The 14,692-nt window shown below is 28.1% G+C and overlaps 1 protein-coding gene across 1 annotated transcript; it reads left to right on the forward strand.

Annotated features, from left to right (window-relative positions):
* The first annotated feature begins 2,143 nt into the window (after positions 1 to 2,143).
* Positions 2,144 to 3,981, forward strand: LOC127239620 (iridoid oxidase-like). Its single transcript, XM_051257857.1, has 2 exons — positions 2,144 to 3,143; positions 3,329 to 3,981. Exons 1-2 carry the CDS (start codon positions 2,262 to 2,264, stop codon positions 3,923 to 3,925), a joined length of 1,479 nt encoding a protein of 492 aa, XP_051113814.1. The 5' UTR covers positions 2,144 to 2,261; the 3' UTR covers positions 3,926 to 3,981.
* The last annotated feature ends 10,711 nt before the right edge of the window (positions 3,982 to 14,692 follow it).

The following is a 14,692-nucleotide window of genomic DNA, read 5'->3' on the forward strand; positions in this document are numbered from 1 at the left end:
TGAGGGTGTGTTTGCTTGAAGATCTGAATTTTGAGTTGCGATTTTAATAATAGAAGTTTTGAACAATAATAGTTGAATGATATTATATAAATAAGTGTATATCTTAAATATAAAATTGATTTTTATCATAATATAAAAAATAAAAAATACATATTTGATTTGATATTTTTATAAAAAAAAAATTGATGAATAATAAATTTATGAAAAAATTCATAAACGAAACACACTCTAATTAGATACTCTCCTCTTATATCTATCTATCCGTTTGATTTTTGTAGGAGTTTTAAAAATATTAGTATTACATGTATTTAAATTAAGCAAGAATTTATTTGATTGTAATTTAAAATTGTTTTGAAATAAAATACATTTGATTTTAATTCTTATTTAAATAGTATTTTGATATGATATATTTTTAAAAAATAATAAGTAAATTTTTATTAAAAATTATATAAAATAATTAGTGTTATTTTAGTTTAAAAGTTGGCGGCGTAGACCAACGGATACAATATGTTGGCAAGCGCCTCGCCGGAGTAGAGAGACACGCCGCCTTATATATTCCCTTTTTTTATTGATGCTTCTATGTTGATTGATTGTATACAATCATGATCGGTCCAGATGTTACGTTAAATATATTTATATCTATCACAGCAATTAAATGTTAATTTTATCGGGATATGATTAATATCATTTATATTAGAGTTAGAATTAATGAAATTTTCTTATATTTTAAAATCAATATTCATTGATTTCGGGATAATGATACTTAGTTTTTTTTTTTTTTCGATTATATTCTTTTGTTTTAAATTTAATATAATTTTGTTATCAATTTTATCTCATAAGTATTAATGTTATATTATAATAAAATAATAAAACATATTAATATATACACATATTAATACTATATAAACGATATACACTTTATTTATCTTACAAAAAGGTTAATAATCCAACCTAAAATATTATATATTAAAATTAAGATAATTAAACCGTTTAATTAAAATAAAAAGATTATAAATTATAAATTTTAAAATATAGTTAAAGTGTATAATTATATTTTTGAAAAAAAAAATTAATTATATGAAACAAACAAAAAAATAAAAAAGGACAAATTAGATGGACAAATCATTATTTTTTATAATTTGGCTTATTGCTTAACATGTACATTGTTGATATATATTGTATATATATTTAGTTATATATATCCCGGTCTAATATATCTCTTATATATATATATATATATGACATTGTACCATAATTATTATTCAAAAAATTCAATTTATTCCATTTATCTTAACATGGTATCAGAGCCTTGATTTCTCCCCATATAATCCGAAAACAACCAAAACATCGATAGTCTCAGATCCATCTCGAACCGTCACCGCCCCCACCACCAGAAGCGCTGCCGTGAGACGAGCCGACCGCCGGAAGATCAGCCTGAAGGGCGGCGCGTGTGGCCTTAACGTGTGGCCTTCACGCGTCTGACGAAGAATCTCACCGGACGCCTCGTCGGCGTGTGGAGGTGCGTGCAGTAGTGGTCGCCGGAGATTTTTTTTCCGGCGTTCTCGGGATTTAATTTCCTGTCTGATGATATTTTCACTTTTTCGGTTTGAGCAATATTCCGTGATCGTTTAAGTTTATTATTCCGGTTCCGATATGATTTTGTCTATGCTTTTGTTGATTTGTTTTCGGTTTGAGATATGTTCCGATAAATGTTACCTTGTCCGGAGATAATTACAGTCTATGGATACAATAAATAAAAAATTTCTTGATAGACAGAAAGTTATGGCGGATTGTTACGGGCGATATTGTCGCTCCCGTTGCTCATATTTCTACAGGAGACGTTGCGACCTACCACTAAAGCTGTGGAATCATATATTGAGAAATTGGATGATTGAGGCAGTAAGAATAGAATCCGATGGTCCAGGTTCAGTTCACTCCAGATTCAGTTCACCCAATTTGAAACTGCTAGGACAACTTGGGATTTCTTAGCAGTCAGTTTTCGTGCTACTGGTTTGGAACACTATTATCTGCTCTAGAGCACATTCCATAATCTATAACATGAACCAAGACAATTTATTAACTACTTTCTCAAGTGCAACCCATTTGGCATCGGTTAGATCATGTTGAGATCAGTCCTAATCATTTCCGTCTCATTCGGATGGACAAATCATTATTTTTTATAATTTGGCTTACTCCTTAACATGTACATAAAGCCCTTCAAGGAATATTTATTGATCTAAATCAAATAAAATTAAACAAAAATGGATTACGAAGCTGTTAGTATCGCCCTGGCTTTCCTTCTCTGGGCAGCATGGGCAGCGGCGACGGTCCACCAGAGACAGGAGATGCGGCGGCGCAACCTCCCGCCGGGGCCACGGCGGTGGCCGGTGTTTGGGAACATATTCCAGCTGATCGGAAGCGCCTCGGCGCCGCACCAGTCGCTAGCCGAGCTGGCCAAAAAGCACGGCTCAGTTATGACTCTCCAGCTTGGCTCTATGACCACAGTGCTCGTCTCGTCGAGCCAAGCCGCTCGAGCCATGTTCAAGAGCCACGACACTGCGCTAGCCGGACGGAAGATCTTCGAGTCGATGAAGGGCGAGGTCGGCAACGACGGCTCTCTCATAACGGCTCAGTACGGCCCCCGGTGGCGCACGCTGCGGCGGCTCTGCGCCGCCGAGTTTTTCGCAGCCGCGCCAATCGACGCCATGCGGCACGTGAGGGCGGCATGCGTTGACCAGATGGTGGAAAACGTGAAGACAGCGGCGGACGGCGGCGCCGCCGTCGATTTCGGTAGATTGTTTTTTGTGATGGCGTTTAACCTGATCGGAAACCTTGTTTTATCCCGGAATTTGCTGGATTCGGAATCGGAAAGAGGAGCCAAGTTCTTCTACCACGCCGGAAAAACGATGGAGTGGGCAGGGAAGCCCAATTTGGCTGATTTTTGGGGATGTCTGAAATGGCTCGATTTGCAGAGGATCAGAAGAACAACTCAGTTCCACGTGAAACAAGCTTTCGACATCGCCGGAGAGTTTCTCCGGGAAAGAATGGAAGATTCTGGAAGGACCCGAAAGGATTACCTTGACGTGCTGTTGGGGTACCGTGGAGATGTTCTAGAAGGTTCCACCATCAACGTCATCGTCTTCGTGAGTTTCATTTCATTTATATTATATATCTCCGGCGGTGGCGCTGCGGCCGCCGCTGTGAAATTAATTTACTTGTTTAGGGACAAATACATTCAATTGAAATGAAATTTTAATATAATATAAAAATAAAAAATAAGTATTTAAAACCGTAGATTTGTTAACTCGCCGTGCATCCAATTTGGCAGGAAATGTTCACGGCAGGAACGGACACGACGACGAGCACGTTAGAGTGGGCGATGGCGGAGCTCCTTCGTGCGCCGGCGGCACTGGCGAAAGTCCAATCGGAGTTACGATCGGCGATCGGCTCCGGCGAGAAGGTGACGGAAGGCGACCTGGAGAATCTGCCGTATCTAAAAGCAGTGATCAAGGAGACTCTCCGGCTCCACCCGCCGCTGCCATTTCTGGTTCCCCGCCAGGCGATGGAGCCGTGCCAATTTCAGGGGTTCCATATTCCAGCCGGGACTCAGATTCTGGTGAATGTGTGGGCCATAGGGCGGGACCCGGAGACCTGGAAAGATCCCCTGGAATTCCGGCCGGAGAGGTTTCTGGATGCCACGGCGGCGGATTACAAGGGGCAGCATTTCGAGTTCTTGCCGTTCGGGGCGGGGCGGCGGATCTGCCCGGCGGTGCCGCTTGCCGGCCGGATTCTGCCGCTGGCGCTCGGGTCGGTTCTCCACCGGTTCGATTGGCGGCCGGCGGCGAAAATGGATATGAGGGAGAGAATGGGAATTACACTAAGGAAAGCTGTGCCACTAAAAGCTGTACCTTACGCTCTTTTGTAAATTAAGCTAAATTGTCGTTGTCTAGTATGGTACTTTCACCCAAGTAAAACTAATAATGGGAAAATAAATTTAAATTATTTTTTATTTAAAATATTATTATTATTCATGTACTTTATCATATATATATATATATTGATATATTTGTACTTTGTATCAAAATTAAAAATATTTTAGAATTAAGTATGTAAATATTTTTAATATAATAAAAAATTAATACTTTTAAATGGACAAATATAAATAGTAGAAAAATATTTTCAAATCGGTACAAAAATATATATAATTCAGAATAGTTGGAGTATTGATTAAAACTAGCTAATCAACACTTAAAAATTGATGGATAACATATAATTTCAATTAAATGTGTAAAGATAATTAAAATAATATATTAAATACTCTGTTTGTCCCACTAAACGTGTTCATATTATTGCAATAGTTTAAGTAAAATATAATCAGTAAATAATTACAAAGTGGAGCGTATCGCAAATTAGTCCTATAAGTGAAAAATTTTCGTTGTTTTAGTCCTCCGATGCCGGAGATGTCCGCGTGGCTCGCCGGAGGTGACGTGTCCGCCAGGTGTCCAGCTAGGTCAGCGACACCTGGCGGACGTGGATTTATTTTTATTATTTTTATTTTTTTTATTTTTTTAAAAAATTGGACTAAATAAAAAAAATAAAAAAAAATACAAATGAAATTAAAAATAAGTTTTTAAAAAAATTTAAAAAATAAAAAATCCACATGTCCACCAGGTCAGCAACACCTGGCGGACACATCACCTCCGGCGAGCCACGCGGGTGTCTCCGGCGCCGGAGGACTAAAACAGCGAAAAGTTTTCACTTATGGGACTAGTTTGCGACAAGCTCCACTTATGGGACTAAAATAATAAAGGGGTACTAAAAAACAGTTTACCCTATTTATATTATATTAAAATTTGAATAACTTGCTTGAAATATATATATATATTTTTTAAGTGTATAAAAAATTGTGTAGATAATATAAAATTAATATTTTATATTAAATATTAATTTTTTGTGCTATGATAAAATATATGAAGTATTATATATATTTATAATGGTGTTGAAAAAAATAATAATAATATTATAAAAAGACCAAAATTAAAAAATTCTATTACAATTGTTCTTATTCATTCCATAATTTTCTCCAACTTTTTATTAATTATTGAGGTGATGAGCTGCATTGGTGTAACAAAGGTTTGTTTTTTCGTTGAAGTGTAGGTTGATACTAGTTATACTTCTAATTCTTTTTATCTTAGTTATTTTGCAATTTTTTATATTAAAATTGTATATGCTTTTACTTCTTTATTGTTATCTCTCATAAATAAATATATATATATATATATGTGTGTGTAAATTTGTATAATTATATAAATTAATTTACATTGATTACATACAATAATTGTTCAATTACTTATATTATGTTTTTTTTTCTATGTAAAATAAATTCATACTAAATATTAAAGTCTAAGATTTTAAAATATTTAAGATATATAAAATTATTTTTTAATTGAACATATACTCCATCACTTTCATTTATAGTGTTCATATTTCATTTTCAAATGTTACACTAATTTTTTCACTTTTGTTTTTGTTTTTTTTTTTTTTCAAATGAATTGTATAGTCTCATTTAAATTTTTTAATTTATACTTTTTAAAATTTTTAGCTAAACTAATTAGTTATTTTAATTTTAATTTATAATTATTTTATTATACAATAATTATGTTCACTAATACATTTTTAATTATTTACTAGTGAGTATTATATTATAATGAGTGTTTTGTACGTGGGTTTAGAGTTTTGAATAGTAAAATTTTTAATTAATATATATAGATGTTGGTACGATGAAATTATATTATAATGCAATATAAAAAATATAAATATTTAATTTTATTTAATGCATTTTGTGAAAAATGAATATATAAATAATAAATTATATATTCCTTCCGTCCCAAAAGATTTGTCTTGTTTTTCCATTTTCGTTCGTCTCAAAACAATTGTCTTGTTTCCTTATTTAGTAGCCGTGGTCCCCAATTTATAATAAAATTATTCCTAGTTTTCCATACTATCCCTAATTATTACTCTAACATACTCTTAAAAATCCTTCACAAAAAATAAGGACATTTTAGTCATTTACATTCTATTTTATATCAACTTTCAATTAAATACTATTATTCCTTAATTTTTGTGTCAACTCTTAATATAACATTTCTTTTGAGATAGAGGGAGTATATAATTTGGTCGTCCCTACTTATCATACACCTTTGTAATAATTCAACTGATAAATTTAACATAATTTAGATCTTTACATATGATATATATTTATATGAAATCACTTTCAATATAATGAGGTGATGCAAGCTATTCCAACCTTTTGAGCAAGTTACACGTGATTAAAGGAAAGAACAGAAAAAATATGATTAAAGTATATTTAATTATCACTTTTATTATTTATTTATATTTGATAAAATATATTTTATATATTTACAAAAATCATTATTTATGTTCTCCAGCCACGCATGATCGGTATGGAACAACTATCCTGTGAACATGACGTGCGACTAGATAATAAAAATGACAATTTTTACAAATATATATAATAATATATTTTATCAAGCAAAATAAATAAAAAATAAAATTAATGATTTAATATATATATATATATATATATAAAAGATATTTTTCATGATTTTCTCCGTGATTACGCAATCTGAATTAATTATCTGTCTCTTCTCTCTATATATTATTATATTAGTATGGTTCAAACATCAAATTTGAATCCTGTCTCATTTAATTGTTTTTTTAGTAAATTAAAAAGTACTAATATTATGTATCTAAAATATCTTTAAATTTAGTGACTTAACGTTGCGTTTGGTACAGAAAAATAAGACCTGACAAATGAAAATGGTATCATTTTTCTTACTTGTTTGAGTCAGATAAATGAAACTTGAGAAATAAATCATTTACATTTCTCTATTTTCATTTCTCCTGCGCAGAGAATTGGAAATAAATGATGGTGTAGTATATATTTTTAAAAATTTTAAATTTTTTTTCTATTATTTAATTTTTATAATTTTTTTTTAAAATTATATTATTTCAATTTTACAAAAAAAAAAAATAATAATAATAATTTATTGTTAAAGTATTTAATTTTACTGTCTCTTAAGAAATTATAATTTTTTTAAGAAAAAAATCATCAAAAATATATTTTTCATGAATTCTCATATCTTTTTATCCGGTCAATAATTTATTATTGTTTGATCATTCATACAACTGCATTTGTTTTTATATTTCTCAACTAAATTCTCTATTTTACCAAACAAGATAATTAATTATCATTCTCTACTAATTACATTTCTCCTAAATTTCATTCTCTGTACCAAACGCCCCTAAGAGTAAAGCGGACAAAATTAGATATAGTCCGAAAATCCAATTCAATGAAAAAGATTGTTTGAGTCTCCGAAAAAAGACCTAAAATTTTTTAAATTGTACCTAATCGGACACGTTAATGAATCGGGCAATGCCTGAACCTATGACAGTCTTTCATATCTGGCTAAGTCTGGTTTATTAAAATTAATATTATTATATGTGTATTAATTAATAAAATAATGATAAAAATTAAGATATAACTTTAGTTTTTGGCTTCCCTACATTTGATTCTCACTTGTCATTAATTTTTCTATTTATCACATCACTTTTTTTTTTTTTTTTTTTTTTTTTTGTATATATATATCAATTTTTAATAAATTCCTTATAATAATTTTACTTTACTTTTTTGTTTTAAATTAAAATTTTTTATTAAAATATTATTACTATATTTTTAAATTTTTTATGTTCGAGCCAAATAATATAATTATCGAAATAATGAAGTACTATTATTTAAGCCAAATAATTTTAAATGATAAGGGGACAAGGGAAATGGAAGAAATACATAGTTTAACAATACAATTCTAATCAAATTTATTTTAGGGAAAAAAAACAAACTCTTGAGTTATGGCTGCATCAATAATAAAATTAATACTATTGTGTTATATTTATTTTATACAACAATTATTTAATTAAATATATTAATTAATACAGAAAAGTTAAAGTTTCATACTTTAAAGTTTTGATATTATAAAGAAATTTTATTTTATTTTATCTTATTAAAGAGTCAATATTTTGTAGGTCTAGTGAGACATTTCCAGATCTAGGGGTGCATAGGTAGAAAAATTAAAAAGAAAATAAAAATTCAAAGAAAAATTACATCAATTATATTTATCTCATAAAATAATTAAATATCAAATTATTACTATTTTTTTAACTTTTATTTTAATAAATGCACAATCTAGTTAAAAAAAAATAAAAAAATAAAAAATTAAATTTGAAGGTTCAATAAATTTACCAATCCCTAAACTCCAATTTTCCAAACATAGAAGTTTGCATATGTTTATGTAGGAATGACAATGGATAGAGTATAGATCCGATATAGTTAGACCCGAAATTTTACCCGAATGTATATAATTAGATCCAAAACTCTATTCAGATCCCAGATGTATTTAGATTCTAACGGTATAATATAAGTATAAATAGACGTTTGATATAATATTTTGAATATAAAATTGATTTTTAGTATAATATAAAAAATAAAAAAATAAAAATTTTGATTTGATATTTTTTAAAAAAATAATTTTGATAAATAGTTAAAATTTGATTAAATTCAATAAAAGAATACACCAAAGACCCAATTCATACCGATTAAATATCAATGTAACTGAACCCGATTTCAAATAAATGGGTCGAATCCGGATTGCCACCCGGTTCTATATGACCTTGCTATCCTGATGTTTGACCAATAACCTACGATACATTATTCGTACAATCTCACTTGTTAATATATTTATAAAATATTTAATTATAACAAGTCTAGTCGGGTCGGGTCGGGCAGCACAACCCGGAAATTATTATTATTATTATTGTTATTGATACTCTATTCGGATCTATTTTGCCCACGTGGGCTCTTGGAACCGCACCCTCTATATGATTTTTTGGAAGCGCGGGAACGACGATTTTCGCTTCTCCGCCAGACGGCGCCTCGACCGCCGCTGGTTTTCCGGCTGGAACAAACGTGAATTGATATTCAAGCTTCCTTCTCGATCGACTCTGCGGCGGGTGAATTGATGGGCGATTGCATTTTTTTATTCTCTAGATAGCGATCGTATGTCCTATCATTGAAATTTATGTATAATTAATTTTATCGTTTGTGTATAAATTATTTTGATGGAATGAGTTTTGGAATCAAGCATTTATGTACCTTGTCTTCTTTCGTGATGTAGAGTGTTTATCGAATTTCTAGTTTTTTAGTACCCGAAAGCAAAAGTGCAAAACCCTGTGATGCGTTAGCGTCAAACTGTCGAAGTTTCTGCGGCTTTGGATATGTTTTTTGAGCTTAAAATTGTATTAATCTAAGAGTGATTATGCGTTTGGGGTTTCAGAGAGGACATCTGTTCTCAATCTAGTTGTATAATTGATTCGCCTAGGGTATTATAGTTTATGCATTCTAACAAAACAGATGATTTTGGCTTAGTGAAGGATATATGTATTTTTATGATTTTTGCAAGATTTGGTTTGTCTTTGATAAGATTGTGGGGTTTGAAGATATTATTGAGTATTTTTTTATGATCTTGCCTTGATTTGGTGCCTTTTGAAACCTGATTTCGAATAACATGAGGATTGTTTTTTTTATAATTCTTTATTCAGTATCATGTGCTTGTTTTTATCTCAGAGCTTCAATAATTACATGATCATAAATTGACTGGTTGAATGGAGCCTGATCCTCCTGTAGATGTGGTCCTTATATTTGAGGAGACAAAATGCATACGTATAACTGAAGGTTGATTGAAAGATCAGTGTGCCGAAAGTAGTTTGGATAAAACTGGACCAGTGAATAAACAATATTGGGCATAATGTTGATATTTGATGAGTCAGAAGCATTTTCTTTTCGTCGGAAGCGCTAAATTTGGGCTTAAAGCATTAGCATCTTACTGTTTGGTTAAAACTACAGCCAGAGAGTGATTGGAAAGAGATGGATTCATGTTTGTAGCTCACCATAGGATTAAAAGAACATTTCAGTTTAAGGAATACTGATATATTTTCTTGTTTTGACTATTTCGTGCCTTTATTACTGATGGAAGACTATATAATATGTAATTAATGATAGATTAAACTTTTAGATGAGATGATCGTTTAATATTCAAGAACTTTTCAAGGAACAAGGCACCCTTTGTTCTTCGATTCCATAAAATTTATTGTTTGATCTTGTTTGTTAGATTGAGAAAAAATAAAAGAAGATATTTCTAGGTTATTTGAATTCCTATGTACACTAAACTATTCCAATTCCATGTACGTAATTTTTTGCAGCTCTATTTTAATTCTCTTTTAAGTGTCTTATTTGTTCTTTCTTATTTTCGTTTAGGTAAATCGAAAACTGTCTTGTTGTGTGCACTGGTTTTATGAATTGGCTATGTGACATTGAGCATGAAATCTATGAACCCTTCTGTCTCTGTTCTTTATTTTTTGGGAGATATCAATTGTTAAGCATTAATCTATAAATATTTGCTACTGAAATGATAAATTAGGAGTGGACCTGTTCTTCATGTTAATGCACCTAGTCCTCCATCTTGATCAATGATTACAACTTCCTTATAACTTAATGCACTTTGAAATCAGCAGCTTCCAATGGCAATCTACGAGCAATGTCGAAAAAAAAAACAGTCTATTTCTTCTACTTTGGAAAGATTGTGATTGTTGGTTATATCTTTTGCTTGTTCTTTCTTCTAAGAATTTACTGCCAGCCTCTGTGGTCATCTTTATATATCGACATAATCGGCTTGATTTCATTCATGAACTAATTGTCCCCTGCAGAAATGAGAATTTTTAGTTAGTTCATATCCACTGTAGTCATTTTATGCTCTGTTTTTTTGCCAGGTTTTCGAAGAAGAGTTAAGGTAATTTCAAGTGACATCACATTTCAGGTGTGCTAGCTTTCTTGGCTCTTGCTATGTTTCATTTTCATATCCATATATATGTATATGTATATTTATATCTTCCATAAGGTATATTTGATTGCCGGCTGTGTGATCTATTTTGTCCATCTTGATGTCACATTGCTTGTAATAATGCATTTTTTTTTTTTTTTTTTAAAAAAAAAACATACAACAATTTTATGTGGAATATTGGGGTGGAAAGCATGAGGGTAAAAATAATTCTGATTTAGGATGGTGTCACTATTGGTAATACTATTATAAAATATTAGATATAGAGTGCATTGGGTAATTAGCTGACAGTTTTTAACTGATTCAATTAGCTGGTATGACTAGCTAATTGTTTGTATTAAAGTGTTTGGTAAAACAATGGTTTGATATTAGTTGTTTATACATAAAATGACTATTAAAGACATTGATATGTTATTTTTTAAAATATTTAATTTTGTTCATTTTGGTTTGAAATTTATGAGAATTTTTGTTATTAATTATTGAAAATTATAAAAATATTATAAAATATTTATTTTTATTTTTATTATTTAGATTTGAGAAAATTATTTTTACTAAAAAATAATAATTTTTTATTAAAATTATGTAAAATATAAAATAATAAATCTTTCGTATATATATTTTTATTATGTTAATTATTATTTTAATATATATAAATAAATTAATAATCTTTGTTTTTTTATTTGATTTAGTTTTAAATTATATATTTTACAAATAAAATAATTTATATCTAATAATTAATAATAGTAATTATTTTAAATTTACAAAAAAATAATACTAATTTAATAAATTAAATATATTAAAAATAATTAATAAATATTACTATAACAATATATTTATATGTAAAAAATAAATAATTAAGTTTAAGGGTAAATAAGAAATAACCAAAATTAAAATGAAAATGCTGTTTCAAAACGCCAGCTTTTCATAAATTAGCTTTTTGGTCCAAAAAGCTCTTTCAAAAAGCTAATTTACTAAACACAAACACTTAAATTAGCTTTTTGAAAAATCTATTCAATAAGCTAAAAGCTCAAATGTTGTTTCCCAAACACTTTCATATCATAATCAAAGTATAATATTATAAAAGATATGTATTCGTGTATATATAATCATTGAATATTCTTTCTAATATATACAGTATATTAGAAAAAATAATAATAATAATAATAATAATAATAAAAAAAAAAAAACTGAAGGGGTTTGGTGTGTATCTTAGATTAAAACTTTTTAGTAAAAATTTAGTGTCTAGTGTTTATAATTTCATTTTATTTTTTCTTTAACATTTATTTTATTTTATTTTATTTTGTGGAGAATTGTAAAAATATTACAAAAATAATGTTTTGTATTTTTATTATTATTATTTTTTTGTTGCTTTTATGTCTTTTTATTAAATATGTGTCTATACTGTTGTTAAAATAATTGAAAAATTAAAAATAGGTAATAGATATGTTTTTTTTTTTTTTTTTTTTTTTTAATAAACAAATCTCCAATCCATTAGCCCATGAAACATACTTACTGTGTTTACATTTCTTTATTTGGCCCATTAGTCCATCAAAGATATTTAGTTGGGCTACTTATGATTGCCCATTGAACCTCTCACTCCATAATTGGTAAGAGACTTTGGTCTTATTTAATCAATCCTATGTTTTACTTTTGAATATTATTTATAATTTTAAAAGTTGAATTATTGAAAAAATAATAATTCTTATTTAAAAGTTGAATTATGGACGTATTTAAAATTTAGTTATAATATTTATAAAAGTTAATGAAATGCATACAAAAATTGCCATCGAATATTTCTTTTTCAAATCAAAGTATTCTTTTTATTATTTTCACATGTTTCATTAAAAAACAATTTCTTTTAATTTTATTTTTGTAAAAATAATTAAACACTAATATCAAAATATTTTTAAATTTTACATCAATTATAAATATATAAATTACATGTATAATTAATTTATGCAAAAAGTCAAAGAGCAAAAATATTAATTTTTTAAAAATATTTTTACTAAGAATAAAATATTATTATTTTTTAATATACTATATAATTCCAAAAATTACTTTGGAGAAAAAGAAAGAGTGTATTAAATGAAAGTTAATAAATGTAAACAATTAGAGTAGAAAAAAACTTATATATTAGTATTATATATTAAATAAAACTAAAACTAAAACTAAATATAAATATAAATAATTATGGAATATAAAATTTATAAATATAAACTAAATAAGTTAATTTTGGTGCCAAATACTTGTTCGTTAATATTATTACTTTTATATCTATTAGATTTATATATTCTTTACTTATAATAAATAATTTTATTTTACTAAATAATAGTCAATTTATCCAGTGTAGTTATTACATTATTAGAAGAAAAAGAGATTGACAAAAAAGAGTGTTTTTTTTTTTTTGTACTCCCTCCGTATTTAAATATATGTTCATTTTTATTTTTATTTTTTTTTGTTGTCATTGAAAAATATTTTTATTTCTTTATTAAGTGAAAAATTATTCTATTTTTATATTTTTTTTATTATAAAGAAAAAATTAATAATTATTACTCACTTATATTAAAATATGTATTCGGTCAAATGAGTACACGTTTGAACGACTGATGGAGTAATGAAAAAAAAGGCAATGCAATGCAATGGTATGATTATAATAATTGAGGATGATGGTTTTAGAACGTCAATCCCGGCTTCAATTAAACTATAGTGTAATAATAAATAAGGTGGTGAGAAATCACATCAAAATCTTCTTTGAATCAAAGCTGTTATCCATTTGTTCTTTGACATTCTCATTCACTGCTTCTCCCGACAAAACCAATTTTATTTATTCATTTTCAATTCCTATTACTGCCAGCCTCACCTTTTCCACATTTCACATGCTTTTTGGTTATGTATTATTCTGTTTTTAGTTTACTTTAATTTTTCTACTTGTTTTTGTTTGATTGTAATTTGAAATTAAATGTTGATTTGAATTTTTATTTAAATAATATATTGATATGATATTTTATAAGAAAAAATAATGTATATATATATATTTTTTAAAAAAAGAAAATATATAGGATAAACAGTACTCACTCTGTCCCATATCTATTATTTACTTTTTGCACGGAGTTTTAGAAATATTAGTATTATATTGGGATAAAGTAGAAATAAAGATAAAAAGACTAAATTAACCCTATTAGTATTGTATGATATAAAGGTAATGACATTTGTGTAACATAATTATAAGGGTATTTGTAATGTAACGTAGATAGTACAATTACTAAAAAAGAAAATTGATACTTTGTTATGGGATGAACCAAAATAAAAAAAAAATTAATAGATTGTTAAAGAACGGAGGGAGTATTATTTGAATTTAAAATTGTGAAAAAACAAACCTTATGGATGTTTTTGAAAGTGTTATATAGTTTCAAGGTAGTTTACAAATAATAGTACAAAGTTGAATTTAATATATGATTTTTTGTTCTTTTTTGTTATTTTTTTCTTTTCCCATTTTTTTAATTATGCATTTCTATTATTTCAAAAAATATATAGTATTATATATATGTATAAAATATCATATTTAACCACTATTTCTAATAAAATGAAAAAAAAAAAAAAAATTACAAAATACAAACCAAATCCACCCAAGGTATTTGATGTGCATATAATGTGATATATTAAACTATCTATTGATGAATAGTATGAAAATAAAATTGTTTGTTTGGTTTTGATTTTAATTT

The sequence above is a fragment of the Andrographis paniculata genome, unplaced genomic scaffold (assembly GCF_009805555.1).
Source record: "Andrographis paniculata isolate CXL003 unplaced genomic scaffold, ASM980555v1 Contig78END, whole genome shotgun sequence".
Classification (NCBI taxonomy): Eukaryota; Viridiplantae; Streptophyta; class Magnoliopsida; order Lamiales; family Acanthaceae; genus Andrographis; species Andrographis paniculata.

Coding starts and splice junctions, on each gene's coding strand:
- LOC127239620 (XM_051257857.1), top strand. CDS start 2,262: ATGGATTACGAAGCTGTTAGTATCGCCCTGGCTTTCCTTCTCTGGGCA. Junction 3,144..3,328: donor CCATCAACGTCATCGTCTTC/GTGAGTTTCATT, acceptor CCAATTTGGCAG/GAAATGTTCACGGCAGGAAC.